This window comes from Hetaerina americana, unplaced genomic scaffold (assembly GCF_022747635.1).
Source record: "Hetaerina americana unplaced genomic scaffold, ioHetAmer1.1.p SCAF_11, whole genome shotgun sequence".
Taxonomy (NCBI): domain Eukaryota; kingdom Metazoa; phylum Arthropoda; class Insecta; order Odonata; family Calopterygidae; genus Hetaerina; species Hetaerina americana.
Genome location: NW_027286181.1, coordinates 42,415,423 through 42,435,786, shown reverse-complemented (window position 1 = coordinate 42,435,786; position 20,364 = coordinate 42,415,423). Strand labels below are relative to the sequence as shown.

General features: G+C 36.4%; 1 protein-coding gene across 1 annotated transcript in view; it reads left to right on the top strand.

Annotated features, from left to right (window-relative positions):
- LOC139701049 (acid sphingomyelinase-like phosphodiesterase 3b) overlaps positions 1–14,976 on the top strand; it is a 109,163-nt gene extending 94,187 nt beyond the window's left edge. Inside the window, exons 2-4 of the mRNA XM_071599624.1 lie at positions 5,235–5,424; positions 7,245–7,357; positions 12,526–14,976. Coding sequence (XP_071455725.1) covers positions 5,235–5,424; positions 7,245–7,357; positions 12,526–13,044 — 822 coding nt within the window. The 3' untranslated portion in view covers positions 13,045–14,976. The remainder of the gene's footprint in view (positions 1–5,234; positions 5,425–7,244; positions 7,358–12,525) is intronic.
- The last annotated feature ends 5,388 nt before the right edge of the window (positions 14,977–20,364 follow it).

The following is a 20,364-nucleotide window of genomic DNA, read 5'->3' as shown; positions in this document are numbered from 1 at the left end:
CTCTGATGGTTAATTTGCGGTTATTGACCAACATTTCTTTTACTTTATCAATTTTTTCACCGACTTTCGATGTCGATGGTCTGCCACTGCGTTCATCATCTTCGATTGACTCACGACCACTTCTGAACCGCTCGTGCCACTGGTAAACGACCGTTTTTTTTAGAGAATCGTTGCCGAAACACTTTTCCAACATTTCCAACGTCCGTGCGCCACTAAATCCGTTTTTTACGCAAAATTTAATACAAGTTCGTTGTTGCAAATTTAAATCCATTTCTGCAATTGTAAAAAATCGCCAACACACACAGAGATAGATGTACTCTTGGCTACGTAACTTTTGCAAATGTCAAGTTATGACACTAAGATTTAAAGGGAATATCAACAACAGATGTACCAATTTAACAAAAAAAACAGAACTCAAATCGGAACGATGGGAGCGCCACACGGTGGTTATTCCGGGAACTTTTTGTTCAAGGTAGTATATATATATATATATATATATATATATATATATGGGTGTATAGGTCAGACTGGCTATATATAAAAATAAATAAATATAAATAAATATATATATATATTTATTTATTTATTTATTTATTTATTTATATTTATTTATTTATATATATATAGCCAGTCTGACCTATACACCCATAGACATACGAAATATATGTACTCACACCCACATACGCATATGTATTATATCGTAAACGATTGCTGATGTTTTTATGTTGAAATGTGTACTTTTCCGGGCGTTATCAAATATCTCCAAATTACAATTAGGTTTCTTTCATTATTAGTTCAAGAGGCAATGATCTTGAATGAATCAATCAAATTTAAAACAAGTGAGATAGCGTTTATTTTAAGATATTGCATCCTACAAGTTTTGCTGTAAACCAGGTGTACTTACCGACAAGCGGTCACAAAGACTTATGAAGTGGACGGTGGGAAAGAGCATCAAAAGGAAAATATGGGAATCATTTCATAGGTTAAAAGGTACGAGCATTATGAAGGATTATAGCCTAGTTGTTGTTGAGAGAGTGATGAGATTAAGTGGGACAGTATCGTTTAGGGATTAGGCATTACTCTGGTGAGACAACGGTACAATTATCTTGGATTAATCAATAAACGTCGATGCTATACAATTGTAATTCCTTCTCAGGTGTGTGTACAAATTAAAAATGTCTCCAGGTACATAGGGATGCCAAAGTTATCATAATATGACAAGACACCAATTCATAAACAATATCATCCATCCACACGCCTTTCCATGTGTGGATGAAGACGTGGTTTTACTGTTTATCAAACGTAATTTTTCCCAAGAGAAAGGACCATTTGAAAGTTAAATGTAGAGTATGGAAAAAAAGAAATATCAGGAATTATTTGATGAAAATTTCAAGCAACTATAAAGAGATTGCAGTCGGTGAATGCAATAGAACAAATGTAGACAAGAGAGTTAGGGAGCTATACGTTTCTATTGTTCCTATAAGTATAGGCATAATAGGAACAGCCTTTAGAAAAGAATCAAGGGGCCATGGATAAAGGAGAATACGGCTAGAGCAAAGATAAGGGGTAACGGAAAAGCTAAAACTCAGAGTTCTGGAGAAAATGTACATTATATTAGATATCAATTTAAGATGGAAAACGAATAGAGGAGACTTGGTGGAAAGTTGGAAATATGATGACATGGAGAAAGAGCAGGGACAGAAAAAAAAGTGGGCGCGCTCTTCAGAAGGGGAGATAACTGTCAGAAAGCAAGGAAAAATGATAGCCATAATATGAGATTAGAAGGAAAATTTATTAATCGAACCGTAGTAGATTAAGCAATGAAATACGCGGAAAACTTAATATTGAAGACGTTTGACCAGTTACTTCGGTGCAGGTTTAAACAAAGTTTTTGATAGTAATAACTCTATTCCGGGAGACTTAGTATTTAGATAGTGAGATCAAAATGGAAATTGAAGGGCTAAAAAGCCTATGGAAGTGGATGCTGCCCATATTCTCAGAGTTAGTCGAAGGTTTATGTAAAAAGGATGAAAATTTGTATGGCCTTCTTTGCAGAATTTATGAGGAAGGCCTGGTGACTTCGTCTTGTCGTCTTTAATCTCATGCCAAGAAAGAGAAATTAACCGTATTAACATTAAAAACCTCTCATTAACCGATAGGTCAATAAAAAGAACAATAGCATTCGAAAAATGTCTAATTACTAACTGTTTGATGGATTTTGACTTAAACACTGGTCACGAGGTTAATGATCACTTCAGTGTATGTATGCAATGCAAGAGTATACATGTGCATGGATCCTCAAATAAATTGACTGTATTCGCCTAAATCTAATCTTTAATCATCACTATTAATTCTCCGTAGTAATTAGAGAAATCCAACAATTATCATCCCTTGATGGTAAGGGAAATAATTTTGAAAGATTCAGGATAGAGATGGTCGGATGACTGAAAAAATTACCCCATCTGGACAAAGCACTCTTCCACGAAGACCTATCGCGCCTCTCGTTAGCAACCCCGGGTATTTTGCTCATATGCTTTTCAAAGAACCCATCCAATCTCAAAACAATCCTCGGGTCATCAAAATTACATCATCTTCACCGTAATTGCTTGAACCTTACCGAATCCCCAGCAAGAGGATGGGGGAGGCAGAGAACAACACCCTGGGAGTGTGGGCGGGCGTGACGGGTTCAGGGGATAGGAAGGAATTGCGGAGGGGTTGGAGGGGGTCGAGAGAAAGCGAGTGAAGACGCACTTTTGTTGGTAGGAGGATGAGTTTTTGCGGCGTTTCTTTCATTCCCCTCTCACCAGATCTCAGCCAATAAACTATTTTCCATCCACTCAAGAACTCGGGCAATTTGTCCGCGTCTCAGGGAATGCCCCAAGGGCCTTGTTCCGTATCATCAGCGCGGCAGCTACCCCCGGTCTCCCCCAGCGAAGCACCACTCCCCCTCCTGCCACTCCCCACGACCTCCCCCGCTATCCTTCCCCCCTCCGTCGAGTTTCGCGTTTTTGCTGACCTCCCCCCCGCTTGATGGAGGACGCTCACCAGACGGACGCCCGAAGTCCACGCCCACACTCACTTTCCCACCCCTTCATCCCATTCTACCCATCCCATCCCCCAAATCACACGGCCGAAAATTCTGAGGCAGTCTCGGATTTCGATTCCCTCTGAGCCGACTGTGAAGGGAGAGGAAAAAACATCTCGCGTCGTCGATCTATATGCCTACTCCGGGTAGTCATTGAAAGTTTTCTACGTTTCAATGGAAGTGGAGAAGACATTAATACGAGCTATAGGGATCGCAGAAGCGTTCTAATGCTTGCACCTCCGACATAATATTTTTGGCTACAAAAGAAATACTCCTCTCCAGTGCGCAGGGAAAATTTACATTAGAATGCAATTCTACATTTAAACATCGGGAATAATATGGTAATATATTACTTTTAATTTATCATAACAACATACTGATTATATTTAAATAGTTAACTTTCCTTTATTTTCTGAGTATCAATCAATATCTTTGAGGCAAAGGAAACTCGCTACTTGTTTTCCGGGTCCATTAGGTAGGTAATCTCCTGTGTCGAGCTGTCTTACAAATTATTTTTCTTGCTTGATCTGGCGGGACGATGTTTCGCCGACGCAGCAGATATTACACCAATAAGATCGTTGGACTTTCATTCATATATATATATATATATATATATATATATATATATATATATATATATATATATATATCAGTATTTCAATCCTAGGATTGGTTTACTACAGCCTTCCATATTACTCTATATAATGTCAATTCGCTCAATCCCTGATGCCTTCTTTGTTTTACGTCCTTCTTAAATTGTCCTATATATGTACATATCTCTTGGTCTTCCTCGTGGAATCTCCCATACTATTTTTCCTTCTATTATATTCCTAATCAATCCTTTGTGCCTCAAGGTGTTTGTAAATATAATAAATTATTTAATTATCTATCGGTTAAGGTGGGTTTTTGATGGACACAGCTACAAAATATATATTTTGTTACTCCTAACAAAATACAATCTAGAAACCTACTCTACATCAAGTCCGTCTTCTTCTCTGTATACTTCCTGCCTCCGTTCATGCCGTCCACCAAACCTATCCCATTCATGCCATTTCCTCGTTTGCCTAAAATTCCCCTGTATTACAGTGTTCAACATCCCACTGCTGATCAATACGTTCTTCATCCATTTCTCCTGCTTACTTAGGATTTCTCCCAACAATTCCCTCTCCTCGCCTAATATGCCCAGCACCTCCTCATTTGTTTTCCTTTCGGCCCATTTTACCTTCTCCATCCTTCTCCACACCTACATTTCAATACCCTCCACTCTATGTCTATCATCCTGCTTCAGGGACCATGTTTCAGCGCCAACACAATTACGCCTCATATTAAAGTTTTGACGAGTCTTTTCTTAATACCCTTACTCAACGTCCCTGTCATCAACTCCCTCCTTGTGAAAGCCTTTTTGCCTAGTGCAATTCTTCTCCTTACGCCCCTACTACTTTGACCATGTTGGTCTAAAACACTTCGGAGATACATAAACTGTTCTACCTGCTCTAGTTTTTGCCCTCTTATTTTAATGTTTAGCTTAGCCTTTTTCTTTCTAGAAAATCGCATAACCTTTGTTTTAACTAGATTTATTTTCATCCCCTATCTAACGCACTGAATTTCCAATTCGCTCAGCAATGTTTGCAACCCCTTTAATGACTGACAAAATTGAGCTTGGTCATCAGTAATACAGGTCAGTGTCCATTACAAACAATCAGAAGTGGGTTTTATTTTCCAAACTCAAGTCTAGACCTGGTTTTAAATCTAATTAAATAACAGAGGCAGTAATGAGCGGATGAGTAGAGTTCTATTGAATTATGTGTACAAAAGTGTGTATGCCTTTTTAAATTGATATAATATATATATTATGCATTATGTTTTTAGCGGTGCATTTTAGGAAAAAAGCTTGTTCCATAATTTTTAATTTAGTTTGATAGTAACTGATTGAAAATCTCTAATCATTGTCTCTAAAATTCATAGAAATACTAATTATATGTCATGAATAGTGATGAATAATTTCGGCAAGTAATAATCGTAGATAAACATCTATTATCTACGCACTTTAAATTGAATATATTGAAGACGAAAATCTACACAACTAAGAAAAGAAGCGTTGTCCCCTATGCCACTTAACTAATTAGTCTGTTCTCTTCCAACCCCGCAGGTGTACTTGGTTGGACACGTGCCGCCCGGTGTGGACGAAAGACGGCCCAACTCCATGGCATATGGCGCGTTCAAGGAGCGTTTTAACAGGCGCTACCTACGCCTCGTCCGCAAGTACTCCCAGGTGATCGTGGGGCAGTTCTTTGGGCACCATCACTCGGACTCTTTCAGGGTCATCTACAGTGAGAGAGGTTAGTACCAACTCTTTATTCGTTAAACAGTATGGAGACTCTCCGTTAGAGACGACTGGTTCCATTTTTTCAGTCCAAGTGAAGAGTGAATGACGCTCTGATTAAAATGGTGAACGCTGGAAATGTTTTACGAATTCCCGCGACGAAGATATGAAAAGAAAATTCAATCATGAGGAACAAACAAAGAATAGAAATTAGATGACCGAGCCAATATATTTGGATTGCACGTCAAATGTTTCTTCGATCGATACAGAAGTCTTTTTAGCGTTTTAATTGCGCATTTGTTACGGACATAAACAACCGTTACAAAGATATGAGACTAAGTTTTTACGATAGCATGAAAAATTGATGGTGAATTCACAAATTATTTGTTCCTTTGCTTACCAAAAGGTCAGAAACAATCCCTGTCAACAGCCATTTTCGGTTTAACCAATATTTTCTCATGAATCCCCTTTAGTCAATAATTTTGATATTTTTTCATATTTAATTCATGTCTGAAGGCCGATAGATAAGACTTTATATTTTTATTTTATATAATACCTTTTCAACTTAAACTTAAAATCAACTTTTGTAAAAACTGATTAATATAAACTTTGCAGAATAATTTGTAATTCGTAAAAGTTTCAGGTTTAATTTCAAGGTTATCTGTCTTAAACTTTCCTTTGTATTTGAATGCGATAATTTTATATATATACTTCAAATTTCATGGATGTGATATGATTCAATACTGTTAACCTGTATCTTTTGTTAACATGTGTCATGGAAGGTCATTTTACATTAATATCTTACGCCTAAAGTCATTTTAGAAACTGCATAAATTCAAATTGTCATGGCAGTAATCATTTAACATAAGCCCCATTAACTATTCTCTTCAAAAAGTAGAATTTAATCAAAAAAATAAAGCTCCTATAAAAAGAAGTTTTTAACAAAAAATGCAATTTATGGAGATTTCGTTTCACTGAGCGTTACACTGTGGACATAAATATGTCAAGTCTGTGTTAATTCAGAGAGCACTAGTAGTATAAGGATGGAAATTATGCCACGAATCGTGAAATTTACGGGCATTGGTGTATGCCTAGTTTTTTCATTAGTGAACGAACTGTTTCAAAGGAAAAATGAAATTTTAAAATACACCAACAGTTAACTTTTTTTTAAATGTTACGGAATAACACTCAGCGTTTTCAGTGGGTTTAACTATTTTGTGTTTGCTTTTAAAGTGCAGTATGTATTTAAAAGAACGCTTTCTTCGTAAAATCCATGAAATATATGTAAATGGTTATTTTCTAACACTGATCGTAACGTCCTAATAATGAAGTAATTTTTCAGAGTTATATTTAGTGTATACACGTATACCCGTTTTATAATCGATTATCAATAGGAACTACTTGCAAATCTTTATTAAGAAATACGCCAAAAAAAAAGGCTAATATTTCTTATTTCTGTTGAAGACGTAAACAGCTATCTCTTAGCAACTTCAAGCGATATTTCACCGATGCGCGTGGAATATTCTTTCGCAGTTGCTATTTATCCGTACAGTCTCAAATTAAAGTAGCATTAATGGCATTTGTAGTACTATTTTCCCCGCTCATGTCCTATCCATGTTTAATCCTGTTCTAGGTTTATGTTACGTAGGAATCACAAATATCAAATGCTTTTCGAATAATTTCTTTAACATTCAGAAATAATTTAACCTCCCTTGTAACTTCTATTAACGAAGGCGTATTTTATTACTGCAAAACTAAATCATCCTCTGTATCTATAAATTACATGCCCACTTCATATTTGAAAAATTATCTAACGCGAGATATATCCCATTTCAGGTCAGCCAATATCCTGGATGTTCCTGGCGCCATCAGTCACCCCTTGGCGGACTCCAAGCGGCGCCAACAACCCGGGTCTCCGCCTATACAAGTTTGATACTGACACTGGACAGGTAACTGCAGTTAGCTGGAAATAAACTCTATTGGATCGTTGAAAAATTGAGATCTCATTAATGGAAAGTTTCCAAAGAAACTGCGGGAGATGCCGCAACAGTAACTTTTAACGGAGTCATCCGCTAATGTGCATTTTAATGCAACAATTTCAGAGCGTAAAAATCATTCGCCTTGACTGGGACTCGAACCCAGATCCCTCAATATCCGGTCGAGTGCTTTAGCCACTTAAGCTACCGAGGCGTCCTCTTAAACTCTGAAATTTTGGGGCTTTTAAAGGAACTAGATGTTATGACGAAATACCGTACATACAATGTCACATGCATTCGTAGTCGTGCGCGAGGCGCCACTGTCCACGAGGTTAAAAGCCAACTTTAAACACGTATGGTGTTTTCCCTTTGACAAATTTGTCAAAGGGAAAACACCATACGTGTTTAAAGTTGGCTTTTAACCTCGTGGACAGTGGCGCCTCGCGCACGACTACGAATGCATGTGACATTGTATGTACGGTATTTCGTCATAACATCTAGTTCCTTTAAAAGCCCCAAAATTTCAGAGTTTAAGAGGACGCCTCGGTAGCTTAAGTGGCTAAAGCACTCGACCGGATATTGAGCAATCTGGGTTCGAGTCCCAGTCAAGGCGAATGATTTTTACGCTCTGAAATTGTTGCATTAAAATGGAAAGTTTATTAAAAGTTAGTGGTTCTCTCTTTTCGAAACCTAATCCCTGCACCAGGGATTCTTAATGAGAGCGTGTTGGGTCGCACAAACGAATGGGGGCGCATCAACCGTGAGGTGGGTAGGCAGATGGCGGAGGGTTGAATGCGGTTCAAATCCCTTGCTCTTCCGCCCATCACCTCCCTCCCCCGAAACCGACCGAATTCAATCTCATGAGAGTAAAGGGGATATAGGGTGCGATATGGCTGAGAAATTCTCTCCTGCGCTGGGCTTCGTCTGCGTGAATTTTATGCTCTAAGTACGGATCCGGCGCCTCGTCTGCACCTTGAGTCCCAAGATCCCTCACTTCTAGCTTGTCGTCTGGTTTCCGAAGGACTGATCCAACAGATTTTACGACATCCATGATCAAATCTAGATTCGGACCCGTGACCTTTGGGTTTGGCAGGAGAGCGCGTAATCGTCTGACTAATCCACCCAGCAAGTGAATGTGTGGTGAGGAAAACCCACCCCATGCTTGAACATGTAACGGATGATGGCAAATAATATTTCGCTAATTGGATTTCAAAACAATTATGCAAAATTTATGGTGGAGTGCGAAGCGGTTGTAAGTAGGAAATCAGCGAGGGAGACACATATGCTGATTAATTGTACGCCTGCCTAGTAAAATAAAATCTAGGGATGTTTGCATTTTTTTTTCCTTAGGTCATATCTTATGTTCCCTTTTATACGATTTGTAAAAATTTTCTCATCTTAAAATTGAAACTCCTATAGTGAAATGTTTTTTTCCATAAAGCAGAATAAGAAAAGAGTAAAATAATCCCTAAGACTTGAAGGCAGATTATTCAATGTACATATGCAACTCTGAGAAAAAATCAACAACATTCATGCATGAAGATTTGTTATTAAACTGGAGAAAAAAGACCGTGGAGTTTGCGATACCCATCATATAATAAATTTTCAAATAAAGAGAATCACAAAACATAGCACTACATATCACGAGATTTCAAGGCACACCGCATTTCTCCCTCCCTGAATATGTTTTCTTCGGCTTGGTCTCCAAAATTCCCTATTTTTCTCGAAATAGTCCTTAAACTTTTTTCATCATTTTATTTTTCTTTTACTGCTCCCGACTCGGGCATGAGCATGTAGTTTTCTTTTCTGGGAAGCAAACTTCACAGAATTGATCGTTATTACTCTCCTTCCGCAGCATTTGATACCAATCGATGTCGATAGCATGAGATGGCTTTTTTCGACACAAATAAAGGAAGGAATGGAAGAGAGTATTTTAAATGGAATGCATGAAATGATTTTGCCGGCCTCACGTGAATGCAGTGGTATGGAAGAATTCACCATGAATGTAAAATCCCACGAAAAGACTGGGCAAAACATGATAATTGATAAACATGTTCAGTGTTCCATTAAATCCAAAATAACGGGTGATTTAATCTTTTCCTTTGATGAATATATCACCCGGAAAGGTACTTATAATATTTTATGTAAATTAATTTTGATCCATGGTGGTTTTATCATGATTATTATGGGAATCAGTGATTGTGGAGGAGATAGTGTAACATTGAGTGACAGGCTGTGGCGGTTTTGCTTGTACTAAGACCGGTAAATTGTGCATCTGTGGCATTTCGTATGGCCAATGTCTCTGCTAACAGTTCTCTGGTTCCTCCGAATACTATTTGTACCAAAATTGAGAAATGTTTTGAAAGTATACGAGCATTCTTTTATCACCCATCCACTTTTCCTTCCTTTATAAATGCTCAACATTCTGCCAGAGCCAATGGAGTTGTCAAAATTCTGGTTTTCCCTGCAACCCTTGGCTTTGATACCAATACACAAATAACCCGCAAATAACTATAAACTTCCTCATCCAATTATAAATGCCCCGCATGATCAAGCTTTAGGTAGAAAATCAGCCAAGAAGTTTCAAGTATTGTAGGTCGCAAGGGAAAATCAATGTGATGGGTATGAGTTGAGAATCCATGTAAACAAAACGCAGTTTATGATTATTTTCAGAAAGGGGAATGCTGAGATAACAGATAAAATAGATAGGGAATAACTAGAGCAGGTAGTGCGGTTTACCTATTGTGGCATTATTTTGGACCAAGACGTTCAAAGTATTATGGACATAAGACGTATGCGTTATGCAAAGAAGCTTTCACAAAGAGGATGGAATTATTGACAGAAATTCTGAGTAAAGGAGTTAAAAATAACTCGTTAAAGTATTGGCACGGAGCGTAGTTATTTACGGATCGTAAACTTTGTCACTGGAGCAAGATAATTGTATTAGATTGATGTTTGAACATTTGGGTGATGGGAGATGGATAAAAAAGGTGAAATTAGCGGAAAGGAAAAGAAGCAAAGTATTATGCATGGTGGTGAGGAGAGAATACTGTGGAAAGAAATCCAAGGAAGACAGGAAAAGTGAATGCTGAGTATTTTGATTGGCGATGGAATGTTGAAGACTGTGATTGAGGGGAGGACGCGAGGGAAGCAAGCAAGGAGTAGGCATAGAAGTAGCATGTTGAACAAAGTGACGGGGGAAATAAGTACGTTGTATTGAAGCGGGGCTAAATGTATTGTCAGGTAGTTTTCTTAGGAAAGGCATAAAAACTTATCTTCATTCGCTCTTTATCCACCCTAAATCTACTTCAAACGGTAGAATAACAATAGTGATCCCATTGGGCTTCAATTAATAATTCCAAACTCACTGCAATCAAGAATTCATGTACCTGAATGCTGGTACAAGACGGGCTGAATAATACCATGCGGAATAATGGTGTTACAGGGTTGCCACTATTGTTTTGTCTTCCTATTGTTATTAGAATCAAAACATCCATTGTATATAATATGTTAAAATCCTCCTCTGCCTATGCTGCAAACACTGCCTATGATAACCATTTAAAGCACTTCGAGTCGAGCTATGTTAATAAAATTTGGTACAAATGTAGGTCAATAGTCGATGGGAATGATAATAAATAGATCAAATTTCTATTATAAATGGTTCCTTTCATCTCCGTTTCACATTATTGAAGCATCAGAAAGGGATTTAAGTCAAGTACAATATGAAAGCAAAGAAAAGTCTCGGTATGGTGTCAATCGCGAAGGAAAAATCTTATAATGTGCAGCTACTCATTTTAAGGGGCTGTTATCACTTCCACTCAATCTAATAAGATCTCCATTGAAAAAATATCGACCTCAAATTTACTACTCCGACTTTAATTGAAGTTAAACATTTAAATTTGACAATGGAATAGGTTCCTGACCACAATGAGTGAAAAATTTATTGTTTTCATTAGGCAAACTCCGGTAGCGTATTTTTGTGTTAAAACTTCGAAATACAAATATAACCTAATCTTATAATGCATTTAGCAATTAATAAGCTTTACAAAAACGGGTTGTGTACTCTCGAAAATTAACTTGCCCAATCATAAAGCTTACAATTCATTCTACAGAGGTAGTTCACATTAGTAACTAATCATTATTATTTAAGTTTACGCGCAAATTAATTAAAATTAAAGAAGTGACAATAGCCAACTTTAAAACTGGGAATTTTAATTTATAGGAATATATGCACAAGTCACAGGAGCATTTGACGTCGTTCGTTTTCTGGGATGGCATTATACATTATAATAAACTTATTTGAGTGATAATATTTCTAATATATTAAAAAAATATAAAATATAAAAATATATTTTATAATGTAATGAATTCTCATTTGATCTTTTCTAAACTATGAACAATCTATTCATGCAGTTTTCGTAAATTCAATATATTTCGTTATATATATATATACGAAAATATATATATATATATATATATATATATATATATATATATATATATGTTATATATAGTATCCTCTTTCAAATAAAATTTTTTATGTTTGTTAATATTTACTTTTGTCTCTTTATTTCACGAACGGGTACTACTTTCCGGATGACCCTCGTGTGTGTGTGTGTGTGTGTGTGTGTGTGTATATATATATGTATATATATATATATATATATATATATATATATATATATATATATATATATATATATATATATATATATAGTATTATTGAATAGGAGAATAAAAAATGTATCCTTGACGGAAAACATTATATGAGTAAATAGTTTCGAAAAGTTTTGTGCCATCTGCTTTGGATAATATGCGCTTTATTTTATGAATTATGTTTCTTCAGACTACGATAAACCCGTAGCGTATATCTTTTTATTAAAAGTTCGCCCATTTCTCTTAATATATCCTCCAGTTGACTAATTTCCAAGATAGTTACATAAAGTCATTGTCACTTACAACCAAATAGCCTTAATCATCTGAATCGTAATAAAACGTCGTATATTTCAATATTTCACCCAGGTCTCGAGCTACGACTTAGTATTGCACTGCGATATCTCCAATAGCAATCCTTTACACGAGGCGACCAAAGGTCTCACTTTCGATGTTGCATCTATCATAATCCTGTCTCTCCCACCAAGGTCCTGGACTACGTCCAGTACTTCCTGAACCTCAGCTCGGCCAACCACCGGGACCATGCCGAGTGGCAGCTGGAGTATAACCTCACATCCCTCTACGGCCTCCCCAACGTATCCGCCGCCTCCCTGCACGAGCTGGCTGAGACCTTCCGCTCCGGCCCGACGGTGGACAACAGCGCCTCCTTCTATGGTATCGGGGGCTACGGAGGATACGCCGGGAACGGCGGCGGCTGGGGTTCCTCCGCCGTCCCCTTGCCCGTCGTCTCCCCCATGCTTGGCGTTGACCTGTTCGAGCGCTACTACCGCGCCAACTCCGTGGGCTACCACCACGGCAGCGGGTGGGGGACGTGCAGCGCCCACTGCAGACGGGGACACTACTGCTCCATCACGCGCGTCGACTACGCGGCCTTCAGGGAGTGCATGGAGGCGGACCTGGGGGACGGGACGGCGGGGTGCGCGAGGCCACAGTCCCTGCTCCTCTGGTCCCTATGCGGCATCCTGCTGATTCTTCTGAGGCGATGAGAGGGGGTCCGATTTTGAGGGGCCTCCCCGATCGCCTGCCTCCTTCCCCGCCGCCCTGAACCCCCACAGCACCCCGTGATACCCTTCCGGGAGGAGTGGCGAGGGGAGATGGCGGCGCGGTCAGAGGGAACGGGATGTGATGAGGACGACGCCGCTAAGACCCTCTTCTCTCTGACCCCCTGACCTCACGAAGCGTCAAGGGGGGTCGTAGGAAGATCTGCGCGTTCTCAAATCCTAAATGTGGGGCGGCGAAGATTTGTGAATTGCCCCCCACCCCACCCCCACTCATTAGGCTGCGTGGACCATTGGAGGAATGTCTTATTTTTTGGGACGGGGAGGGAGGGGTGTGGGTGCGTATGTGTGTGTGAAATGTAACCAAAGCCTCTCCGATATGTTCCTCAAGCGTGGGAAAGAAGTTTCTTTTCTCCTTCTTAAAAAAAATGTTTTTTGCCCTCTCTTTCGTTTCCGCGTTTTCGTTCCCGTTCGACCTTCGACCAACCAATCTACGGAGATTGCGGGATTTCTCGCAACGGGCTTTTAAAATCTACCACTGATCACTCGGGAGGCGGAATTGGCGAGGTTCTCGGAAATGGGATCGGATGGTGTGGAGGAGAGGTGTTTATTGACGCCGTTTAAGGTATTCTAATTTTCATCCTGTCTGCTCCCACCTCTGAGTCCTTTAAAACCGGATGCCATCATCCAGTGGCTGATTACACCTAAGAGCGAGAACGCTGACCGCCCGACTGCTTCAGCGTTGGGTATGGGTTGGCGGAAAGGAGACACTAATATCAAATGAGAGGAACTGCTGTGAAAGTAAAAAGTGTGTTGCATTTTGTCACCAGACACTAAAAGCGGTAACATTCGAGGAATTTTTTTAATGGAATCGGTGTGTAATGCTAAAAAAAATGATTAAAAAGTGGATGTTTTTCTTTCTGATGGAATCGGATACCTTGAATGGAAGAAATGGAATAATTGAATATTTAAAGCATCTACCAAAAAAAAATACTTGTGGCAATGCCTCATTGTCCTTGCAAAAGTGAGATGTAAAGTGCTGGGATGATAAATCTATTTGTCCTCACGCTGTGTTCATTGGTTTCAAGCTGCGAAAAAGTGTTTACCCGTTTCCCTCTTTGTCCTTAAATTTTATATGGCATAAAGATACGTTTATTGTCTGTGGGGTTATGCTACAGCTGATGGCAAGTATATATTTTTGTACAATACTGTGTATATAAAATAGCTCTAGATGTTCTTAATCTACTGACAGAGACATTACTGGAAAACTCCAAGTATGTGCCAGAGGCTTTGGGCCAAATGATAGTGCAAATTCGTATTGCACTGACCAATTTCATTGTTGCTTTTTATTGTACAGCTTAGTTTTAATTGCATGAGCTATTAAAAAGATATTGATTTCAAATTATGTTACCACATTAAAGAGCTTGTGTATGCAAAGCTGAAATATGGCAGTGTTGTGAATTTTATAAAAATATTAAACCAATTTATTAATTCGTTCAAGTTCAGTTGATATTGACTGAAACAACTAACGATTGGTCTGTCATCTATATAAATGGCTTCATTTTCCATGTCGGTGGAATTTGATCAGCTTGTTAGCTGTTTGATAACATACTTGGGGTCTCATTACTAAAATTAATGGAGAATTAGCAACATATGGCTTTCATATGAATTGAGCATACAAAGATTTTGGAATTCATGGAATTGAAGGACTCTGTTAAACTTTTAATTTGTGTAAATTATTCATGGTATTGTACAAATGCTATGAATGTTCTAGATTCATGGACTGATTTTTGTACACCTACTCTTGATTGCTATGAAGTACATACTGATTTTTTATGTTATAATTTCATAATAAGGGTGGTACTTATTATTAACTGTTAATAAAAATACAATCATGATGTGCTTAAGCGACCCCAAACATGTAAAATAAAAATACAAATAAAGATAATATAGGCTTCTTTATTCAACTATTTGCGTATTTCTTCTGCAAATAAGTGAACTCTAATTTTCTCATGGCTGGATTTTGGCTATCTTCCTAGCTTCACCAAAAAGACTAAGGAGCAAAATTACTGGAAAGATTTTTTCATAAAAGTTTACTTTAGTAAAATATTTTTAATGCTGCGGTTTGAGTGCAAATCACTCCACAAAATATTTAATTAAGACCAAAGCTAACTAAATGAAGGTATGAGTTACGTAGTAGAGTTTGGGAAAAGTATATTTTGTAAAGCAAATTTTTGTGCATTATTGGGTTTATGGCAATGCCAATCTAAAGACGTTTTTCTGAACGTGAATGCAAAACATAATATGCCCTGAAAACCATCCAAAGAAATGGCTAAATCTGAAAGGCTGGGTAAAAACTGCTTTCTACATGTAATGGTGTTCAAATTTTTTTGATCAATTTGAGAGGAAAAAATGTTATACCTAAGAATGATGGATGGCTACTCAAGGGTAAGTGCTCATTGAAAAATAATGGTGGTAGAGATAAATTATACATTTGTGAAAGTAGTGCAGGGCCATAGGTAGGTTAGTCTGCCACATAATTTTGAATTAGCATGAAGATATATTGAGAGAAAAGAGTCATATTCTAGATATTTACCATTGGTACAACCAGAGCTAATTAAAACAATATACCAGAAGTCTTCAAATCGTAAGGATTGTCTACAGCCTTAAGTAGAGGGTGGAAAAATTTTAATAGGCATCTCCCGGAGTGGTATAATTACTGAGGGAGAGACAAAATTTAAATTTGTTATCCCCAGGAGTGGCAGAATTTCTGATATCCAAACTAATTCACCCTCTTTCTTTGATTCTCCCCTTTCCTCCAGCTCCAGAATGGTGTAAGGCCAAAATTCCCATTTTTCAGACCCCTTTTCTAATTCTCTTTAAGCTCTGAGTTTGCATACAAAATATCAATGTTGAGCATTTTTCAAATATCTTCATTATTATATTTATGAAATCATTGTTCATAAATATTTTTCTGATTTTTGCGCACAATTTTTTTCTTTTTGACTGGTGTTTGTTGTGTGGTATTTTTATTTAGTTTTTTGAATCTATCATTTTATACACTTAAAATAGTCATAAGTCAAGATACTACTGAGAACAGAATTATTCACGAGTACGAGAGTTTGACTGGTGTGAATGGCACTAGTTATGATCAAGTTAATAACCTTTGTAAAGTGAATCCCTGATGTTCAACATTGAAGGGCAATGCAATGAAATCAGTCGGATGAAAGTTTAAATACTCCTTCACAGCAAAACCAACAGAGGGAGGAAGTGGTATCAAGATGAAAAATATGTTGAATGTTGGATAAAATTTGTATTTCCACTTGTAGGATAATGCTGGTAAAGCATTAAAACAGAAGCAGATCACTTCATAACCACAGTTAGTTCATTACTATGCATTGCAAAATATTTTAGAGAACACAGGAAGTGTACTCGATAGGAAACTAAGATTTCAAGTGTAAATAAAATTTGAATTAAAAAACTCTTTTCTTTCAATTCTCCGACATTCTTGAAATCACATACACAATGAAATAATTAAGGATTATGATCTGTTGTTTTATGGATTATTATTCAACTATCTTTTCCAACTGAAATACACTCAAGCAATGAATAAAATTATAATTGTTTTTTTTCAGCTTAACATAGCCAAAGATGCAGTAATATTTCTGCTTTGATCTAATTCTCCTGGATATTAATTGATCATTTTGACATACTCTTGATGGCTCTAGTTACCAATGGCTCAGTATGACCATAGTAATCAGTGTCTGTGTTACTGCATAAATTCCTACTCTTTTTATCTTGAAATAATTTTTTAATGAAACAATCTTTATGAATTATGTACTTACATATTGTATCACCCTCAATGTGATGAAAAGATGGCTCCATTTATTTCCAGTTGCTTCATTATACACATATGACAGATATATGCTGAAAGTCATCTCTTGAATTTCTGTTCATGACGGGGACCAGAAAGCTGCACCATTGAATTAATCTTGTCATATGGAGATATTGAGCGTGTTGTCCTTCCCCCCTTCAAGATATCCACTGGTCATCCAACTTCACTGGTCTCTGGTGTAAAGGGAACTCTGGGGTATATGATTCATTCCTGATGAAAACAAGGAATGCTCTGCGATAAGAAAATAACTAAGAGCTGACAGAGACAGTTTCTCTTTAGGATGTTTTATATAAGCTTCATAAACACCTCGTGCATATATCCCATCAATTGTAAATGAAATAGCATTTTGGGAACAGTTTTCATAGGATGTAAATGAAAATATTCAATAGTCAATCAAATAGAATTTTATAAATTCCAGAACATATCTTGGCATATTGATTTTGCAGTTTTCAAATCTGTTGTTGAATCAATGGGTATTTAAACATTATTAGCGGTAATCTAGTATTTGTATTAGTAGTAGTTGGTGAATGTAGGTTTTTGATAAACCAAGGTAAGTAATATCCACAAGATAAGCAAGGAGGTTATTTCCATAGAGATAATTATTTATTTAGAATTTGATTAATGCCAAGATATTAAATTTATGATGATAATGCCCAGTTATGACTGCAGGTGCAAATTGTTCGTAATCCTCATTACCATGGACTTATGAGTTTATGAATAAAAGTTTAAATGAATTTATCTAATTGTCTTTTTAAATTGACAAATTATTTTCACTCTTCTGTCTTCAATTATCACACAATAGGTAGCTACCAATTTATTCTTAATGTAATTGGTCATTCCCCAATGGCAAAGATGTTAAATAGTTACCAATACAGTCACATCAATTTCACAGGTACAAATTGGCAAATATTTAACTTGGCCTCAAGGATACTTTTAAATTCTTTTAATGGAATAACCCAGCAACAAACTTAAAGCTGATATAAGAGGAATGATATAACTAAACCATAAATACCATGGACTAAGATTTTTCCTTGATAATGCAAGAGGACATTCTCATTGGTGAGCCAATATAATGCAAGATACAGTACATCTCTCTTGAAAATAAACATGAATTTTCTATTAAAAAATCTTATTCATCTTTTCATCTTTAATTTCAGAACTCATGGTTATTCATTGTTTTACAGCTGGTATTCGGAGAAAAATGCCAAGGCCATTATTTAACATAATAATACCATACATATAAATTAAAGTGAATAAATAAGATTTAACTAAAAGTTTTCTTTCAAACTTCTCTGTGGTATGTTTTAAATGTATATTTTTTCAAATTAGATAGAGAATTTATGAATCGCCCTGACATGGTACAAATCTCTTAATTTCTGACACGTTGCTTATTTAAATCAAATTCCAAATAACTCTGGGTAGATGTAATTTATATTATTTTTGAAACTCCTTAGATGCAAGCTAAATTTTTAATAATGCATTTACATAGTGTATTATTTGGTTTCCTGGGTTTATTCCAAGTTTTTCTATTTTGTAAAAAATAGTGTCACTAGTAATCTAAAAATCTCCTTGTAGTCTGCAGTGTCTTTAGACCAAAACTAGCCACCATGGCCATGAGTCATTTGTCCATTTCATAGGACAGTATGATATAAACTCTAATAATATCTGAAAATTCCCAAATGCAAATCTCATACGAGCCTATGTCAAAACTAATTTGAATTTGAATTATTATTATTGTTATCCAATAGGTCAGAACTCATTTCTCAAAGAAACCTGTAGGTCAATGCAGTTAATCTTATTACATTAGCATCACTTTCATATTGTAATTTTTGGAGGACCTAGCATATACAAATCATGTTACCATATAACTTGGTTCTAGTGTATCGTCATAGTATACTGTGACCTTGCTAGGGAGTTATTCACAATTAAATAGCTCTGTTCATACATTCTTACTGTTAGCTTCTTTGTTTGGCATTAAATAAATGCAATAGAAATCATGTAAAAGTCAATGATTTTACTACATTAAAATTATATATTACAAAATGAAATGAAAGTTGGCAAGTATTATAATAAATAATATTGTATATTAATAGCATATCATGATTCTCAATATATTCTTCTATATCTAGAGATCAAATAATTTTAAACCATAAATGTCATTTAAATTGACCATTGAAACTTAACAATGAATGTAATAAAGTAAAACATAAAGGATCCGAGATTTGACATGGTGAATTGCTTGAGACATTGAAGCAGGTTAGGTCAGAATGAACTCATGTTAGAAGATTTCCGGTGAAATTAAACATTTCCAAATGTGATTTCGTTGGCCCTTTAACACTTGGCTCATATCTCAAAGCAACAAGTCAATGACAAATCTGCTAGATGCATTCTAAAATATAACATAAAGTTTTCAACTATTGTGTAATGTAGTTAATACACAGGTACCTATGACACAATCAATAACCATCAGCAGACTATTCGTGCATTGCTTGAGAGGACTTGTACATAGACTTTTAGCTTTGAAAAACAGGTCTCTGTTCAATCTGCAATTTTATCAGTTAATCTTTAAACTAATCAATGATTAAAAACATAACTTTTATTAATCCACATAAATGGAATTAATACGGTGAGAATCTAATGTCGCTCTTTTAAATTGAATGTTACTGGCAACAATACATATTGATTTAGAAAATAATTTAGTTCCTAAAGTTATACAACTGTCACTCAAATAACCTTAATGTTATAAATAACCATTCCAAGAAATTTTCAAAACAAATCACCTTTGGATATCACCTACGATGCTCAACCTATGTTAAAATTTTCATCGGAGAATGATTTTTCCACATCATTACTTTCCTACAAGCTCATGTAATTGACATGTTTACATTCCACAGTTGAATTGAAAAATTAATGTTTTTATGTTTCAGCTGTTTCTTGGGCAGATATCCACTTTGCAAAATGTTTCTAGATTGGCTCGTAGCTTTGAGACAAGCAAAGTGAAATAGTAGCTTTAAAAAAATGAGCTTCTATTGTAAGTGAAGTTCCAAAAATTGTTACCTATCATGTCACATATTCTGGTTCCAACCTGCTTAATTTGAAGGTTTGGGTACTTTCTAAAAAGAATTAGTGCCAAAATTTTCAAGTTTATTTACACCCAGGTTGTTTGGAAACATTTCACACAACATGATGAATATAGAAGACAGGTCACGGCTGAAAAGTAACTCTCTCAGCCAATGAAGCATAAACATACCACTGGTATAATTATTTACAATACTTAATCAATATTTAAATCTATTGCATGTTTTCATCTCCTCTGGTGTAAATTAACAAATGTGCCATAAAATATATTATTAAAATATTCTCTCGCTCCTTGACCGTTAATGAGTTCAAACATGATAGGTCGCATGAAAATA